The sequence below is a fragment of the Sceloporus undulatus genome, chromosome 4 (assembly GCF_019175285.1).
Source record: "Sceloporus undulatus isolate JIND9_A2432 ecotype Alabama chromosome 4, SceUnd_v1.1, whole genome shotgun sequence".
Taxonomy (NCBI): Eukaryota; Metazoa; Chordata; class Lepidosauria; order Squamata; family Phrynosomatidae; genus Sceloporus; species Sceloporus undulatus.
The window spans coordinates 235,765,232-235,784,630 of record NC_056525.1 but is presented as its reverse complement, the minus strand read 5'-3'; the positions used below and the strand labels follow the sequence as shown (position 1 = coordinate 235,784,630).

General features: G+C 44.6%; 1 protein-coding gene across 1 annotated transcript; it reads right to left on the bottom strand.

Annotated features, from left to right (window-relative positions):
* Positions 1-1,570: 1,570 nt before the first annotated feature.
* On the bottom strand, positions 1,571-18,829 carry TRIB1 (tribbles pseudokinase 1). Its single transcript, XM_042462655.1, has 3 exons — positions 18,190-18,829; positions 11,776-12,068; positions 1,571-5,396 (listed from the first exon to the last, which is right to left on the bottom strand). Exons 1-3 carry the CDS (start codon positions 18,601-18,603, stop codon positions 4,928-4,930), a joined length of 1,176 nt encoding a protein of 391 aa, XP_042318589.1. The 5' UTR covers positions 18,604-18,829; the 3' UTR covers positions 1,571-4,927.
* Between the last annotated feature and the right edge of the window lie 570 nt (positions 18,830-19,399).

Sequence of the window (19,399 nt, the reverse complement as noted above, 5' to 3'; positions counted from 1 at the left end):
GTTGTGCAGCAGATGCTCCCGCCAGTTAACAGGGCACTGTATAAGGAGGGGGGCATTTTTCCAGGTGGGTATTAGACACCCTTGACTTTCCACCACCTTCTGTTCTGGATCACCAGTACATGGCTCAGGTGGGGGGGGGGGGGTCATTGCTCCCACCATGCACTGTCATTGTGCAAGGACATGATGCCACAGTCTTCTGCACTGGAACCATTGCACAACACCCACACTGTTTCTTTCACTTGTGTAATGAACTTGATGGCGCAGCTCTGACAATGCTCCCCTCCTTGGAATAGGAGCATTGCATAACACCACATTTCTAAACTGTACAATTATAAGTTGGTTTACAACATTGTAAATTCCCAACAGGATGCCAGCTGATAACTTTAAAGTGATGTCTGAATGGAGAGCCCTATTCCATACAGTCTAAATGCAAATAGTGAGGAAATATCTCCATCCCAAAAGATAGCAGCTGAGAATATAGCCATATCACTCCAGACTGTCCTGCACAGTCCAATGCCTCTATTGAGGCTTTTTCAACACTGGCAAAATGTTTGTGAAAGAATCTGCCTGACCTCATGAGTTCCTACAGGAACAGTCCTTGGTTTTCTTTATGCTTCTGACATAAAGAACAACTTCAAACCCAATCTGGCCTTGTGGAATTTCCCAGATGGCCACAAACCTCACCATGATACCACCACCAAATAATTCCCCAGCTTTTGTATGGCTTTCTATCCATCCTCCCCTCCTTGCCACCAATTGGGATCTCTTCTTCTTGTCATCAGGAGGTTTAAGCTGAAATAGGCTGGCATTTTGGCCACATTCTTTTGGTTTTAATTTTAATGCCCGCCCTCAAAGAATTTCCCTAAAGCTGAACTTGGCCTTTGGGGTGAATGAGGATGTCACTCTTGTTCTAATGCTTGCTTCCCTTTCCCTTATGCATGCTGTAACAAAAGGCTCTCATGAGTCACAGAACCAGCTAGGGAAAGTTGGGAAGGAATCAGTGCTGAAAAGTTTCAAATGTAAGGAGAATGAAAACATACAGCTATTAGGAGCCCTGGTGGTGCAGTGATTAAATGCTAGTACTGCAGCCACAAGGTTGTGAGTTCAGTCTCAGGACTCCAAGATTGACTCAGCCTTCCAGCCTTTCGTAGGTCAGTAAAATGAGTGCCCAGCTAGTTGGAGGCAATTGGCTTACAGACTGTAAACCACTTAGAGAGTGCTGAGTTGACTGATAAATGGTATAGAAATATAAAATGCTATTGCCAAATGCCATTACCACCATGTTTACCTCACCCATTTCATTTCAAATTTATGGCTCCCATGTCATTGGGGCAGTCAACTCACTTTGGGTTTTACTCCAAACTATAACAGAAGTATCCAAGCAGCTAACACTATTACCAAAATAGATTCAGCACACTGGATAGCTCCCTTAAATTCACTGCCCCATGGAAACCACCAACAATCAGTGAGCAAAGCCAGCTAAGCTGAAGGTTTCCACAGCCTGTTGCCATCTCTTCATAGTTTTTCTGCAATGGAAAGACTCAAACTCAAGGAGACAGAAACGAAGTCATTTGTTATGAAACCAGATTTATTAAACTTTTTGTACAGAAATTTTACAACTTCATCATAACAATTTCCAAATATGTACATATTTACAAAACATCCAACATAGTGTTAAGCCTACCAGTTCCACCTACCAATATATACAGATTCATCGGCAGGTCTGAAGAGAACCTTTACAAAAAACAAAACAAAACAAAAACCTCCAACTGTATCACAGATACAAATATATTAAAGCAATCACAAGAGCTTTAGTGCAATCAAGGTGAAAAATAAACTTTTACCTCTAATTCTCTTGATTATATCAAGTTAGTATTGCCAGCCATAATTCACATTTAAACGGCTCCTTGACATCCCGGGGTTTTAGGACACACACACAACACAGCCTTTTTAAAAAAAGAAACACTCCAATGGTAAAACATCATGTAGAAAGTAGATAGCTGATGAGGTATGCAAAGCTCTCTCAAGTACACAATGGCTCTGCCCTTCTGACAGAGATAGACCAGGTGGTGTATCCTTAAAAAGAATTATTTTTCTTTTCTTTTTCCCCTCTTGTTACACATGCACTCAACCTTGCCAGCACATTCACCATGATATTAGTCCACAAGAATGCTTGTTTGCCTACTGCACACCCACTTTCAATCTGGGGCAAATAAGCAGAGAAATAAACAGAAAAAAGAAAGCCAAAAACATTTCCTCTGGCAACCTAGACGAACTTTTAAAACTGAATTTACCAGGCCAAATGCTTATTTTCACTAACTGGAACAGCCACCTTTGTCAGGAAGCTCCCTACCTCATCCAGAAATCTGAGGCTTCTTTGGGTCTGTGGATTATCCAGCATGACTTTGAAACTCATCACAGCCCAGAGATACACAAAAGAAATTTCTACAGGTACATTATAATCAAACAGAAACATTTGGATATTTTTGTGGCTATCATAAGTTTTCCCCCCTAATTGTTATTATTTTGTACAAAAGATACAGAAAAGCTCTTTTTTTTAGTCTCCAGATCCCAGAATCCCCATGCAAGTAAAGAGCTGCTGTCCAAAAATTAGATTCCCCCCTACAAATTCTGTAAAAAAAAAAAAAAAAAGTGACACAATACTTTGAAAAGCAAAGCCCACACAAAAAGGCCAAACCCATTTCAGTATATGTAACAAGATAGGGCTTATCTGTGCCTCTCAGGCTTGGAGGCCCCACCCCTGACTGATGGGTTTTGGCATTTGGGTACATGATGGTATTTTCTGAGCAACTACACCCAGCTCCACTGATGCAGGAGAGCCCAGCAAGTTCAGATAACAGGCCATATAGATCACTTGCTAGGGGGGAAAAAGCTGTGCTTCAAACATAATGCTAGTTTGCAGAAGATTCACCCCTGAGACCAGACATAAGGTTTACACATGCATCCAACGAGGCCTTGTTCTTGCATCAACTCTATGACACACCCCAGTACCATATTGCCCAGTATTTTCACAATACTGTGGACTAACAACAGTTCTGCAAGGGCTGGAACAAATCAAGGGGAATGACTATGGAACCTTATGAATACAACGTAAGCATCTTTCTAGCTCTGCCTTATTTAAAGATACCAGCAGAGGCCCATTCACACTGCAGAATTATAGTGCTACTATTCCACTTTAACGGCCATGGTTCTGTCCTACAGAATCCTGGGACAGGCAGTTTAGAGAAGGGCATTTTGAGTTATTTGCCAGAGAGCTCCAGTGCCTCACCAAACTACAAACCAGAATTTCAGAGGATGCTGGCATGACAGTTAAAATGGAATAACTGTATAATGTGAATGGCCCCCTGAAGATGCGTGACTGAGGAGCAGGGGAGACAAGAGATCAGGTTGAAGCCTTGGACCTGTTAATCTCCATCTGCTTCAGCATCCCTTCATAGAGCAAGACTGACCTAAAAGATGTGCATCACTTTTAGGAGGTTGTGCACACATGTATCAATTTTACTGCTAAAACAAGTGTAGCAAATGTTTCAGAGACAGTTGGCTGTTTTGCCTTTCGAAATGCATGGCATCTTACAATAAGCATAGGGGCAATGATAAGGAAGAAGACCTGCAAAGGTCTACTAACTGCAACTGTAGTTAGCTTGGGAAGCATTTCTTAAGAAATGAAGGAAAGAAACCTGATGAAAAGCTCTTCCAAATTCAGACATAGACCAGGCTCTTAGCTGGAATCACACAACCACACCAATGAAAGGTGGAATATTTCTTGTTCCACATTTCAGTCCAACTATACTAGATGGAATTTCAACAGACATGCTAAGGATTTGAGAATGGCAATAGATCTGTACTCCACTGAAGCCAATGGCAAAATTCCTGTTTGTTTCAAATGGTTCTGATCTCTCATTCAAAGTAATTTCAGAGCAACTGTAGAACAATAGTGAGATTTTGTCAGCTTAGAAACTATTTTTCCACATACATGCACAACTCTCAGAACCCTTCAGGCAGCATGGCCAATGGTAGCCCAAAGCCAGTCTAAAACCAGTCACTCTACCAAGTTCTAGGGTTTCCTACATATTGGAAGATCCAGTCTGAAGTCAAATATACAAGCACAGCTTTCTGAGAGAGAATACGATTAGCTTCTGGACTGTGACTATCACATGCCCCACCTGGCACCAGAAGTAGCATGCCTGTATTCTCTCTCTTACATCACCAGTAAGAGGATTCTGTAATCAAAGCCCAGCTGACAGCCTTGTCATTTTTTATGATGTACGAGAGACACAGGAGAACCCAGCTGGCTCTTCTGTAGCAGCTCTAACAGTATAAACCTGCTAAATGTAGCAAGACCATGTGAATCTGAAGACAAGATAAAGAGCCAAGTAACTCCCAAGCTGTTTTGTTCTAGAAAAGGAATTAAGGCTGCAGTCTTAGATTGCTTACTCCAAATGAGTAAATCTGTCTCCCATTGAAGTCCAGAATAGGCTACTGCCTTTTCTCCCCTTCAGAATTGAAGTTCAAATGTCCTAGGTCTAAAGATGCATGCACACCCTTGTATGGGCAGGTCCATTTGCTCCAGACAGTTGTCCTAGAGCAATCCCATAGAGTTCAATGGGAAAGATTAATCCTAGGTTAAGCAGACTAGGTTAAGCAGACTAACCTTTTTCTTTCCCCCCAAAAGGACTGGTTTGGTCAGACTGCAAACTTCCTTGGAAAGAAGAAACAACAGACAGGAATTCTATTCATGAATTAAATGTGCTGAAGATAACAATTGCCATCCTGAGGACAGAAGGATTTTGGAAAGCTATGCGTTTACAATACAGAAAATGAATAGAACAAAAACAAATGTAAGGACTGTGTAGAAGGGTGAGGTGTCTCTTTCATTCTCCCCGAGGCAAAAATAAAAAATTCTTAGCTAACAAAAGAATGAACTGATATCGTCATTCTCTCTTAACTTCTCTGGAACAACCTGATCAAAGGCTCTTGTGTCCTGGTCAGCATAACCTGATTCCAAAACAGCATCAAACCAAGGATGGAGCAAAATTTCTGAGGCTGTTAGTCTTTCCGAGGGCTCCCGCCTGAGGAGGCTACGGATGAGGCACCGTGCTTTGGGAGAGACATGGTCAGGGATACAGAACTGTCCACGTCGGATTTTTGAAAATAGGGTTGTTGGGTCTGAGTCATGGAAGGGATAGCGTCCCACTAGGAGGGTATATAGCATTACACCTAAGCTCCAAACATCAGCTGACTTCCCTGAATAGGTCCCCGTTGTGTTTAAGATTTCTGGACTGACATATGCTGGGCAGCCATGCTTGTCTGACAATGCATCATCTTCCCCTTTGATGATGTGCGTGTCTTCCAAGCTTTCCAGTCTCAGCTGCGACCTGGAGAAAAGAAAAGGCCAACATATTAGTTACTATGTCATGCTAAGGAGCCACACAAAGAAAATTTCACAAAAATACACAACCTGGAAATGCTACTTTTTTGGATTACAATTCCCAGAATGCCACAGCCAGCATTTGGTTAACATGAGAACATGAGACCCAGTGTGGCATAGTGGTTTGAGTGCTGGACTACGATTCTGGAGACCAGGGTTTGATTCTCAGCTCGGCCATGAAACCAACTGGGTGACTTAGGGCAAGTCACATGTTCTCAGCCTCTGGGGAAGGCAATGGCAATCCTCCTCTGAACAAATTGTGCTACGAAAACCCCATGATAGGGTCATCATAAGTTACAAAAGACTTGGAGGCACACAATAACAAACAAATGACAAAGCAACAGAGATACGTATAAGAAAAAGGAATTCTGTGGCACCTTAAAAATTCACAAATTTACTATAGTATGAACTTTTGGGGAGTACAGCCCACTTCATCAGCAGTTGATGATACTACTGAGAAGTGTTATGAAATTTCAAGTGTTAAGAGTGAGCCATCACACATCAAATGCCAAAGGTGGAACTTTGGTTATCATTCACTGAATGACAACTCAAACCAAATGCTTTTAAACTGAGACAGCTCACACCCTGAGCGGAGACTCACCCACTGACAAGGGATCAAGTGATGTACCTGTATGTGCCAGCTGGTATAAAAACCACCCCCCTCAACTCAGTGAGGCAGCTGCTGGAAATAGCAATTAATACAGCCTGGGTCACAATCTTACTCATACTCGTGTGGTGTATTTCTCTGGTCAGTGCTTAATTCCAGTGTAAATGAAGGGCTTTTTGTTTTTAGGATTTAGCATGCTTCACAAAGTCATGCTTTGATGACTGCAATAACTACTAATAACAAGGAGAGGAGGAAAAATAAAACACCACTGCAGACCGAGTATCTCTCACACATTTTTCAGAGGGTTCCATTCAGACACGCAACTGCTGGCAACTATCAAACAGGCCACAATGAAGCAACATAGACAAAAACAGGAACCATCCCTTCAAGCTCCAGTACAACAAAGTCAGATTCATTGGGCAGAAAGTTTGGATTGAAGTTGGTTTTGTCCTGATGACGTCAAGCCTTAACTGGCTCGTGGATCACTGCCAAAACCCATGTCCCTTTTGTTCCTGTAACAGTCATACATACATTTCCCCCCCCCAATGCACAAACTTGCCTTGCAGGTTAAGCAGCTTTGGGTGAATATCCTATTCTAAAAGATTTATGCTATTGAGGAGTTATTAGGTTTTTTAAAAAAAAAAACATTAGTCGATTAGATACTCCCAGTTCCTAACAGTTCCGTGGCCACTTTTAGTACTTTATCAGCCAGTGAAATGCACTGCCTGCTTGCTGTCCTCAGAGTGACCTTCCTGTCCTAAAGCGAGATCTCTCCCAGCAACCCCCCCTCAAGTCATCAGTTGGTTCAGTAAATGGAAAATATGACTCAACCAACCCTGCCTGCCCTTCGCCTGGCGGAGGCAGCAGACAAACTCTGCACCTGTGCTTGCTAGGCTAACGTCTTGCCTGGCATTGCTTAACCCTCTGGTTACCAAATGCAATGCATACAACAACCAGCCCTGTGCAATGCCAAGTTTCCACATTAACAGCACCAGCTGCAATCTGCTATTTCAGCAACTGGGTTCAGTTTATCAGAGGCACACAAACAACCATTTCCCTTCAAAGAATTATTGTTGTTAATAGCTCTGCAGATCCTTTCCCCTACAATAAAAACCAAAATCGCCAGTGGGAAAAAAAAGGGGGGGGGGGGAGGGGATGACTGTTTTGCTACAGGCTCCCACTTTGACTTCTACTAATACTGGATGTGATTCACACCTGAATGCCCTTCATAAGATTACTGAGTTACTGGTGACTTGTATTTGAATGTGTGAATTGACTCTACTGAGAAAACATTTAGTAGAGGACACTGATCTTTGAAGCCAATCAGGGTCAGTTTCTGGTTAGCTCTTGGATAGAAGACCACCAATGAATGCCAGGTGCTGTAGTCTATCTTTCAGATGAAGGAACTGGCAAAACCACCTCTGAGAATTCCTTGCTTAAGAAAACCCTATGGAATTCAAGGGGTCGCAATAAATTGACGGGCGACTTAAAAGCACATACACAGACAGAGTGGGTGAAAGGGGAAGCCACAGTTTGACTGTTCGATCATTTCAGTACCTGGAACCTTTCTGTAATTTCCACCATCAGCACTTCCAGTGTGGGCTCATCTTGAGTATCCCTTTGCACATGGGAGAATGGAAAGTTTGTTTTTAATCACAATCTGCTACTGATATGCACAAGTGATGGCCTTCTCCACAATCTGCAGACTCACTTCCTGGGGTAAACATCACACTGGATCACCCCAATCCACCCCCTTTATTACCTCAGCTTTTCACCTTCCCCTTTCCACTCCTATTTATTATAATAGGAGTTGCACCTCCATATCTATTTGTTTATACACCCAATTAAATATGGTCCAATTTTGGTTTAAACCCCCTCACATCTCAAAACTCCTTGTTCTACAACTTCCTATCCCCACCTCAAGCATACTAGATGACATTTACTGGGAGCATCTGTACAAATTCAGCATTACACATACAAAACTCTCCTTGTGGTAGAATTCAAAAACATAGCCATGTTAGTCTGTAGAATCAGTATGTAGAGAGATCGTGTAGCATCTGAGACTAACTGAAAGAAAGAAGTTTGCAGCATGACCTTTCGTAGACTTAAGTCTACTTCCTCCAAATGCATCTGAGGAAGTAAACTTAAGTATACGAAAGCTTACGCTGCTAACTTCTTTCTTTCAGTTTGTCTCAAAGGTGCGACAAGATCTCTCTACATATCAAAACTCTCTTTGTTGTATCAGACCAGAAGATCAGCAAGGTCTAGATCCTGTTTTCAACAGTGACCAGCCAAATGCTTCCATGAAGCGAGCCACACAGAGCTGTCCCCTTCTGGCCTTCCTCCATAATTTGTTTCCTGCCTCTGCTATTCAGAATTTCTAAATCTGTTAAGGGGGAGCAATAAAAAGCAAAGGAATTACACATAATTCCTAAGGCAGCAATGGAGGTGAATGTGAGGAAAACTCTACTACCTCTCCCAGCATTCCAGAGTACAAATTTTCTAATCTGTTTGAAGGCTACTGTGCAGACTGAGATGCAGATCAGTTAACACCCTGCTATGCTGGGAACCAATGAACTATGAGCACAATCCAGAACAACTGTGATATACATAGCCAACTGCTACGTTAATTACTGAAATCAAGTATAACAGGATGTTCCCCCCTGCCCCAAATTAAAAACATCAGCAAAGAGGTTAAAGGTTGCACAGTACAGCCTCCCTGTAATCCAAAGGCAACTATGGTATCACTTCAAAGTAATGCGCAGATTGCAGGACTCAAGTGTAAAATTGTTTCTGCTGATGTCAGAAGCAGAACTCCTACAGAGTTCAAACGAGTTAGATTTTTCACACCTATTCAGGGCTGCCCACATGTAACCCAACCACAGTTATCTCATAGATGAGTTTTGCAAAATCCACGTTAACATTTTGCTATCCTCCTCCTCTGCGCCTCTAATTATATACACACACACTTACTCAGTTCCTCTCATGTTTCATGCTTCTCAGAGCAGCATTAACAGCTGACCCCTCCTTTGGCTCATAGACAGCCCAAACTCCATTGGTCTTATGGACAGTATAATTGCAGACATGTTCCAATAAAAGAAAGAAAAGCAGCCAGGCACTATTTACAGAAGGAGTGGGAATTATACAGCCCATAGAAACAATGAGAACCCCCAGACCTTTCCCGACGCTCCCACCACTGCAAAAAAGAAAAGAAGGGAACAGAATTACATCTGCAGAAGCTGCCATGGAGTGCAATTCTCAGTTAAAACAAAGTGCTCCCCATCCACAGCTTTGTGTCTTGAAAGGGTGGGAAATGGGATGACTGCATCCAAGACCTTCTGTGGCTGCGTACCCCCATAAGCAAGGTTGACACACACCCTTTGGTTTTACATGGTTAAGATGCTTCTTACAGGCCACCTGTTCAAATGATGACCTATGGAATTTGTAGTATGTTTGTCCAAAGAAAAGCACACCTTGAAAGCCAAGAGCCAGTCTCACAAGCATGTGTTTCCTCCCCTCTCCATCATGAACCCCTTTCACTCACCCCAAGAACAGAGATTTAAAGAACCTACCCTCCCACACACACACGTAGACAAATGCACACAATGAGGTTACTAAATAACCAACATACAGTGGCATGCTACAACTGTCACAACATGATTAATATTAACATTAGCATAATACAATGTGAATCCATGTTTCAGGAAAAGAGAGGGGAAATTGTGTTGGACTGAACTGGAATCAAGGCTTGTCCCAAGGTGTCTTTGGGAGTTAGCTTTGTTCTGCATTCAGAGCTATGTGATTCAGAACACATAGCTTGAAATATGAAGACCTGCATGTGGATTTTAGGAAATATTCAGCCCTTGTGAGATGAATGGCAAATATACACATTTGTTTATAGAACAAATTTCAAGTGCAGGTCATAAAGCTGGACACTCATTCCACCAAAAACACCACAATCACATCCAATGTATGTGTTCCTTGGTGGATCAGTATCACTTTTATTTAGGTTCTGCTATACCAATCTCCAAATGAAACAGTTCTCACTTGAAGCCTATGCCCAAATATAATTATTCAAACATGTGATGCTTAATACTGCAGCAGCCTAACTTTGTTATCTAACTAGGACTGAAACCACACAGGACCAATGCAGTCTGCAAACCAGTTAAGCCAGTGTCCCCATGCTTGAGCCAATTAACCATCCAGATCCTCAACACAGTCAAGATGAGGTATTTTGTATCTGAAACCATGTAATTGCTAGGACTGTGAAGAACCTCCATTCATTTAATTCAGAGTATTCTACCTGCAAATTTAGCTTTCAATCCTGTTCCATATAAAACCTCTTCACTTGCAAATACAGCAGCTTAAGAACTACTTAACACAGGACAGCCTACCTGCTAATGGGTATCAGAGGAAGCACATCATGTACAATTCCCACAAGGCTTAGTTTAATCATGTGTATACATCCTGGACAGCCTGGATTGGGCAAGCAAGTTCCCAGTTCATAAATCATTGGAAAAACAAAACCAAGTACCATTTCTACATAAGACTGTTGTTTTTTAAATTTATTCCCTACACCTATACAGGTAATAGGTGTAAAAACAGACATCTAAAGCTGGGACTCAACACACATAGACTTGCTTTTTTTTTTGTGCAGCTTCTCCTATTTTCTTAAGGGGAAATTAAAAAAAAACAAAAACAGGAATTCATCGTTTCAGAAGAGAAAGTAAGAGCAGCACCAATCAGGAGAACACCATCACTAAGGGCTCAAAAAGATCCAAAGAACCGCTCAAGTAGTGTGTGGTACAAAAGGGAATTTCAGCATGAAAACTGAATGGAGTTTTCAAAAGCTGTTTGCAATGTAACATGGGTGTGTCTGTCTGTTCTTTGGTAAGCAAAGCCAAGTGTCCCACTGGGCACATGTACATTCTTGAGTATATTAGATTGTTTGGAGCCAAGCCAGAAGGAAAGCAGATGTTTATATAACATGAGTAATGGAGCAGAGCACAGAAGTAGCTGGGATTTGAACCAGGAAGTCCTAGTTCACATCTTGTGTCTGCCATAAACACAGCACATATCCTTTGTAATGCTACCCCACCCATGTCCCTAACTGCCTTATGGGTATGATACTATAAAATGACCATGATGCACACACATATTTTACATATCATATATCGATTATACTTATATTGTTATTTTTAGGGACTGTGCATACAAGAGACGGCCGGGGGGGGGGGGGGATCCAAAACTCTACCAAACAAAACAAAACAAAACCCATGCAAGTCTAACATTGCAGCTAGCTTCTAAACTTGGCTGGTTTTTCTCCTATTCTAAAGGTGCATGCTTGCTAATATGGGAATCACATGTGCCTTCCAGACGCTGTTGGACTGCAATTCCTAATGGTGAAGAAAGCTGGAAGTTGCAAACCAACAACATCTGGAGGCCCCTAAGATTCCCACCCCGATTGATGCCATATAGAGCACCAACATGGTTTTCAAGAGAAGTTAGCCACTAGCAGCCCACAGGCCAAATCTGGGCTTGCAACTATCAACCCCAGTTGGATAAGTATCACGAGTGGGAAAAGAAACTTGGGAGAGAACATGCAGATTTCCACTCTCCAACCTAGATCCACTTGTCAAAGTGGCATCTTGAACGAAGTTGTAAAGGTATTTCCCCGCAAAGCACACTTAGCAGAGGCCAATCCCAAATCCCTACTCACCTTTCTTCACTAGAGAAAACGAATTTCCTGAGTTTAAGGTCCCCCAGAACGATGGCCGACTGGTGGCAGTGAGCGACAGCTGAAACAATCTGCTTGAAGAGTTGGGCGGCCTCTTGCTCCGGCAGACGCTTGCAGCTCCTCACATAGGAATGCATGTCTCCAAAGTCCTTGTCAAAGAAGACATAGGCCTTGGTCTCGCCAAGAATTACTTCCACAATCCCAGTGATGTTTCTGTGGGACGGCAGCTGGATGTAAGGCCGAATTTTCTCCTGGTAGTGTTTGAGGGGAAAAACCTGGAAACAAGACCAAAAGGAAGAAGAGAAAAATTGAGATTAATCAATTTTTAATTGCAAGAAAAGAGAAGGAAAGACAGACTGGATGGTTTTGCTCACTTACAACCAGAGGTGTTGTTGGCCTTTTTTTAATGTGCAGTTCGAAAGTTGACAAATTTGCAGCTGGAAAATTGGGGGTGATGAACAATTAGACACAGTAATTCATTATTTTTTATCCAGCCTTTCTTATGGAACAGGTGACTTACAACAAATTAAAGTACAGCTTAAACCTATTAGTTGTTGTTATTTGTGCTTTCAAGTCTTTTCTGATGTATGACAACTCTAAGGTGGGCCTATCACAGGGTTTCCTTGACCAGATTTGTTCAGAGGTGGCTTGCCCTTGCCTTCCTCTGAGGCTGAGAGTGTGTGACTTACCCAAGGCCTCCTAGTGGGTTTCCACAGCTAAGCAGGATTCAAACCTTGGTCTCCAGAGTTGTAGACCAACACTAAACCACCACACCACTCTGGCGCTCAGCAAAACAATTAATTTTAAAAAAAAAAACCATTTGATTAAGAACACTAAATTAAAACTATTTAAAATGCATTAAAACATAGTAAAAGAAAGATGAATGCATAATATTAAAAGACCTTCCCAGAAAAGGAAGTTAGGAGCCAAAGTAGTGCCTAAATAAAAAGATCTTTGCTAGCTGTAGGAAAGAACAGAGAGGGACCAACCAAGCCTCCCACGGGAGGGAATTCCACAACTTGGGAACAGCCAAGACGTTTCTCTTCCTTGTGCTCACTAAATCCACCTGTGATTATTAAGCCCTTAAATGACAGTGTTTGTCTTGCCAAAATGACAGTGTTTATCAGGCACTCATGGTGAAAACAGGAGGAGCCAAGTTTTGGAGAGGTGCAAATTTTGGCAAGATAGATTTGATGAGGCCGCAGGAATGGTTCTTGCAGGGGTGGAAGTGTCAGTGAGTGGAGAGGTACACTGTTGTAGGCACTACTGCAATGACCTGTTAACTGTAAACATAAATGAACTGTTGCTGTATAGTTTTTGTTGTTGTTGTGTGCCTTCACGTTGTTTTCGACTATAGCGACACTAAGGTGAACCTATCATGGGGTTCTCTTAGCCAGTTTCTTCAGAGGTGTTTGCCATTGCCATCCTCTGAGGCTAAGAGAGTGTGACTTGCCCGGAGTCATCCAGTGGGTTTACATGTGGGGATTCAAACTCAAACAACTATACCATGGTGGCTCTCACACTGCTGTATAGTAGCGGAGAGTATCTGATTCCTGTGGCAAATCTGCCACAGATACAGGACATAAGCAAGGATCAAAGCATTCTTTATGTCCAGCCTTTCTTTATTTTTCTTCATTTTAGCGTGAGGGAATTGCTGCAGTTTCAACATCTGTTTTTAAAAGCCATGAATCCTTGTGAAAAGGTTTATAATAAACCAGTCTTAGGTATGTTTCATGAGAGTATCCATTAAATCATGGATCAAGAAGCTGCAACACAGGAAGAATAAAGCACTGGCTAATACATGGCAAATAAAATGTGAAAGGGGGCAGACATTTAAAGTTTTTAGCCTATAAACTGCCCTCCCATGCATTGTATTTAGAACCAGGGCTGGGAGGTGTATACACTCAAGGGAGATGATATGTTGATTTACAGCTACCAGTCAGAACAGCTAAAATGTATCTCCATGTACTGAGATAGTACAATCAGCCCTCTATATTCACAGATTCAATCATCCACAGTTTGAAAATATTTTTTAAATATATAAATTCTAACATGAGGGGCAGGCCTCTTCCTCAATAATAATTTATTGTATCTCCATGTACAATGACCAAAGCTTGATTTTGTCATTTTATATAAAGGGCACCATCTTACTGTGCTATTGTATTTAATAGGACTTGCATATCTATGGAATAAATGCCCACAAAATCAGATACTTGGGACCAAAAGAAAGGCTTACATACCCCAGTCAGGACCAGACCAGAGGCATCTGACTGGCTACTGATAGAAACTGAATGGAAACTAGTCAGACCTTGGTCTGAGCCAATTCCTACATGCATCACCAGCCTGGTTACTTTTCTCCAAAGCCAAGTGCATAAACATCACACCCTTTCACTCTACGTCAGCCTGGAATGCCTGCCAATTCCTGACTCCACGCTTAACATGATTACAGTGAGAAAACAAACCCACTGCCTCACTAGGCATGTGGCGCTTATGACATCCTCTCCCACCCCAGTGCCCGCTACAGTAGATGGAATCTGGGGTGATGGGAACTGTAGTCCAAACTGTAGTGAGGGCACTGGGGTGGAGAAGTCTGGTCTATCCTGGGTGGCACCTACCCATAGGATCCTCCAGGAAGAAAGGCAATGAGGAAAGCCCTGTTTACAAACACAGCTTATGCACATGTTGCTGTTGTTAACTGCCCTTGAGTAGATCTCAACCCATGGCAACCTTGTGAATGAGACATTTCCAAGACTCCCTGTCCTCCACTGCTCTGCTTTGTTCCTGTAAACTCAATTCACCTGATCTCCTTAATAAAGTCCATCCATCTAGCATGCAGCCTTCCTCTCTTTCTACTCTCCTAGAATGACCACCAGAGATTCACTAACTTTATAGAGTTTCTCATACTGGGGTTAATTTTGGCATTAGAGAGAGATTAAAGCACATTTAAAGCATCCCACGAACAAAGCAAAAATAGAGGGTAATTGCACGAATGATCATTGCATGCAATTGTGCAAATAAAGTGATATCAGAAATGCATTATCGCTGAAATCCCAAAACTAAAAAGATGTGTGATAATGTTTCTTTGTGACCACTTTATTGGTGGGTTTTGTGTGATGTCCTGTGAAATTGTTTCATGTAATTACACAATTTTTACAGTATATTCCTGGGCTAAACTCCCAATCTCCTTTCTGTGATAAACTCCTATGTGAGTAAAGCACTTCTCAGGTAGGATATGGAAGAAAAGGAGCAGGGGGAAAATGGTCTATTTAAAGCCAGTGAAGCATTCGCCCTTTGAGTTTGTCTGGAATGATTCAGACCAAGGTGCTCCATTTCAGAGCGTGCCAAACCATTTAAGCAAGGGAAGAAGAGGATTAAAGAACTCTCATGTTTTATTCACCGAGGTTTTGCAAGACTCCAGTCATGTTCTCCTAATGACCTGCAAGGCTCTGCTAGGTTACTCACATCCTCGGCCTGACTGGAAGCCGTGACATACAGAGAATGTCACCATTCCCATTCATTCAGCCCAGCAACACTCCTACAGAGAAAACAAACGCAAGGCCCAATCATCCTCTCCTCTGTCTCACTGACTTTTGGCTCCTTGCCCTTCTCTCCCAGTGCATGTCTTTTTAAAGCCTCCATTTCTGGAAGTCTTGCAAATAAAAAGTCTACAAAAGTTACCATTCCATCACAGGTGTTTTTTTTAAGAGCAAGCAGACCTACAACTGTTCTCCAAAAGCATGTAGGACTGGCAAGAAACTATTCTATTGGAGTGAAATTTCCCCAGCAGACAGAAGAGCGGTCCTCCTAACCTGAAAGCCTGAAAGCAATATCCTTGCAGCCCTCTCTTTGAATGATCATCTCAACTCACAGTTGGGAAATTTAGCCTAGATTTGCAAGAAGTATCAAGTGAACTAAGGGTGACCAAGTGAACACCGACTTGGATCCCCTGGAAACCTTTGGCACAATCCTTTCACTAGCCAATGTATTGGGGGTATAGACAAACTCCTGCCTTGATTCATGGGGAGAGGTGGGTAAGAAATAATAATAATAATGATGATGATGATGATGATGATGATGAACTGGAAACCCCACAACCCCCTAGCTAGTCAAATGGGAAAGGATTTAGGGAGTTGTAGTTTAAAAGGATTGGAAAGCCAACCTTTGGGTAAGTAAGCTTTAACCGAAAAACAGATATCCTTTGCCAAATTAGCTCTCTGGCCCTTCTCTCCCCTGCCTCTACCGGCTGCTGAACTTTAGACTCTAAGTTCATCGGAGCAGAGAACTGCTATTTAGCAAAACATACTGGGTGCAACATCACACTTTTCAGATACACCTGAAGGGAAGGATCCCCACAATCCCAAAACTGATGTTTGCTGTTTTCAAGAGACTAGGGCTGCATGTGCATCTTGGGGGGAAAATGCAGTTTGGTGCCACTTTAACTGCCAGGGCTCAATGCTATGGAATCTGTGAATTGTAGTTTGTTGTGGCACCACAGCTACAAACTACAGTTCCCAGAATTCCATAGCATTGAGCCCTGACAGTTAAAGTGGTGTCAAACCAGACTATTCCTGCAGTGCAGATGCAACCTAGATGCAGCATTTTTAAAAAGAAGTAATGTCCCTAATTCCAAGTTTCCCAGCTCCTGAAGCTACACACAGAGCAAGCCAGCGCAGTTCTGAAATAGGTCCTGTTTCTTGCCATGGGTCCCCTGCAGGGAAAAAATGCAGCCATGAAGGGCAGCCAAGTTTCTGAAAGCATGCCATGCAAAAGGGTGCAGTCAGTAGATGGCAGCATTATCCTTGGCCTCCCTGCTCTAAGAAAGTAGGAAAACAGGCAAGGGGTGTGTGTGTGTGTGTGTAAGAGTGTGCTTTATTTGAAGAACTGAGGACACCTCATGGAAAACTTGGAAAGCTAGGCTAGTGGGAGCCAAGTCCTGTTTGCGTCTCTTCTGCAGAAGGAGAGCGGAAAACAACAGAGGATGACGGAGGAGGAGAGGGACTTCACCCGTTGCTTGACTGCGGAGGGAGGGCTTTCAACCAGAAATTCAGTCCCTGGTGGCTCTAGGTAGGAAACCTACTCCTCAGAATCGATTTTGCACACGACTGGGTCCAAAATAGATGTGGGCATCTGTGTGTGTGTGTCCTTTCAAACCTGAAATTGGCACTGGAGAGGGCCGATAAGATAGATAGCTAGAGATACACGGAGATAACAGAGAAGGCTAGATCTAACTATATATACACTCCTCATGTCGATCAAGTTTTGCAGCCCTGAGATCCCTAGGGATGGATCCCGGGTCCCCTTCCAGGAGAAAGGCGGCATATTAAATAAATGCCCTCCAAGAGGCAATCAATAAGTCAATAAATCTCTTCCAAGATAGAATAAATCGATGGCCTCCAAGGCTGCGTCCGCACTGCAGAAACAATCTGGTTTGGCACCACTTTAACTGCCCCATGGCTCAATGCTATGGCAAAGCTCTGGTGCCCCAACAAAGGATATCTCCCAGAATTCCACAGGAATGAGCCATAGCAGTTAAAAGTGGTGTCAACCCGGATTATTTCTGCAGTGTGGACGCAGCCTGGCTTGTGCTTTAAAGACCAGATATGGCCCTTCTGCACTTTTTTACACAGAGGGGCCAAGTTTGGATAGATGCTGCTCCTTGGTGGCTTTTGGTGGTTGCACTTCAGAGCCAGCCAGGGCTCGGGAGAGACCAGGGTTCAAGTGCCCGCTCAGCCATGGCAAGCCACTGGCAAACCTCCTCGGAACAAGCCTTGCCCAGGAGGCCCCAGGAGAGGGTTGCCTTTGGGTCGCCAGAGGTCAGAAATGACCAGAAAACACACAACCACCACCACCACCACCGATATAGTGGAAATCCAGCGCGATGTTGTGTGTCTGAGCCTTGGACTAGGACCCGAGTTCGAGTCCTGACTCCGCCATAGAAACCCATTGGGTGACCTTGGGCAAGTGCCACTCTCTCAGCCTCCCAGGGGAGCCAAGGCAAGCTCCTCTCGGAACGAACCTTGCCCAGAAGGCCCCAGGAGAGCGTCCTCTTAGGAGCCTCCACCAGTCGGGAACCACCCCAAGGGCCTCCTGGCTCCCCCTGAGAAGTCCCGCTCTCTCGGCCTCAAGGAAGGCCACAAGAGACCCCCCGGAAGGGGCCTTTCCCTGAAGTCGGAGGCAACCCAGGCCCCCAAAGGGCCTCCTCCCCGGACCCTTGGGCGGGTCACACTCTCTCAGCCTCATCACCGAGAGGGAAGCCCTAACCAACTCCTCTCTCTCTCAAGGAAGCTTGCCAAGAAAACCCCGGGAGGGGAGTTCCCCGTAAGTCGGAAACAGCCCCAAGGCGCTCCGAGGCCCCTTCCTCCCGGAGGGTCCCTCCTTCTCTCTCTCTGGGCTCACCTTGCAGCGCAGCTCCCGGCCGCTGTTGACCTCCAGGGCCTGGGAGAGGTGCTCCCGGTCGGGGAGAGGCAGCAGAAGGTATCCGGCCAGGAGGCTGGGTCCGGGTGCTGCTCCTCCGGGGCTGGAAAGGGAAGGAGCCCCGAGGGGGGAGCCGGGGGCGCTGAAGCAGTCCTGAGACGGAGGGGAAGCCGGGGGAGCAGGAGCCGCTCTTGCAGCCGCGCCGGGAGCCTCGAGGGCGGCGGAGGCGGCGGAGAGCCGGGCGCATTTGGCTGCGCTGGGGGCCTCCTCGACGGCGGGGGAAGCAGCGGCAGCGGCAGCAGCGTGGCTGGCGTCCTGCAGGAGGAGGCGCTTGGCCGGGGGGGCCCTCCTGCGGAGGAGGCCCGAGGGGCTGCGGGGCTCCAGCTGGCGGCTCATGGGGCTTGGGGATCCGCGACGTCGGGGGAGAAGAGCCAAGGCGGGCCCTGAGAAGCCGGAGGGGGCTGCGGGGGATGGGGCTAAGGGGCTCTGGAGTTCTCCCTGCCTGCCCTAAGCCTCAGAGGGAGGGAGGAAGGCAAGGCTGGGGCCGAGCCGTCCAGGCTGAAGGCATCTCCGCTTCCTTCCTCCTGAGCTGCCAGCCGCATCTGCCGCCGCTTCTGCCCAACTCCCGGGAGCTCATCAAAGTTCCCCCTGACGTCACAGGAAAGGGGCGGGGCCTAGACAGGGAGGGGGTGTGTGTGTGTGTGTGTGTGTGTGTGTGTGTGTGTGTGTGTGTGTCAGCCCTTGGATCTGATTGGACGCTCCCCAAGCTCCATTCAGAAAGAAGATGGAGAGGGGAGGAGCCATTAGAGGATGGAACCCCTAAAGTCATTCCCAAATGCAGCTCTCTGCCAGATGCTTTGGACCGCAGCAGTTTCCTGATGACTGGGGCTCAGGAGTGGCATCACTAGGGTTGGAGTCACTCACAAACACAAACACACAGCCCTCCTCCATTGACTTCCTCCCATTTCACTTTTCATTTCATTTATTACAGCAAATAGCCAGCATCACCTGCATGATAGGATCCTTAGTAATGGTTTTTGGGTACTAATGTCACTCATAAATCCTATCTTGGTTCTCCAGCTCCCAGAAGCCTCAGCCACCTTGGCCAACCATCGGGGCTTCTGAAAAGACCCATGTTTGAGTTTCCACAATGGTTTCCAAACTTTGCTGACTTCCAGGATTCCTAACCGTT

Excerpts from the sequence above, each read along its gene's own strand:
- TRIB1 (XM_042462655.1), bottom strand. The coding sequence starts at position 18,603 with ATGAGCCGCCAGCTGGAGCCCCGCAGCCCCTCGGGCCTCCTCCGCAGG. Across the intron at positions 12,069-18,189 it reads GCCGGGAGCTGCGCTGCAAG|GTTTTTCCCCTCAAACACTA; the intron begins GTGAGCCCAGAG and ends TCTTGTTTCCAG. Across the intron at positions 5,397-11,775 it reads GTTTTCTCTAGTGAAGAAAG|GTCGCAGCTGAGACTGGAAA; the intron begins GTGAGTAGGGAT and ends TCTTTTCTCCAG.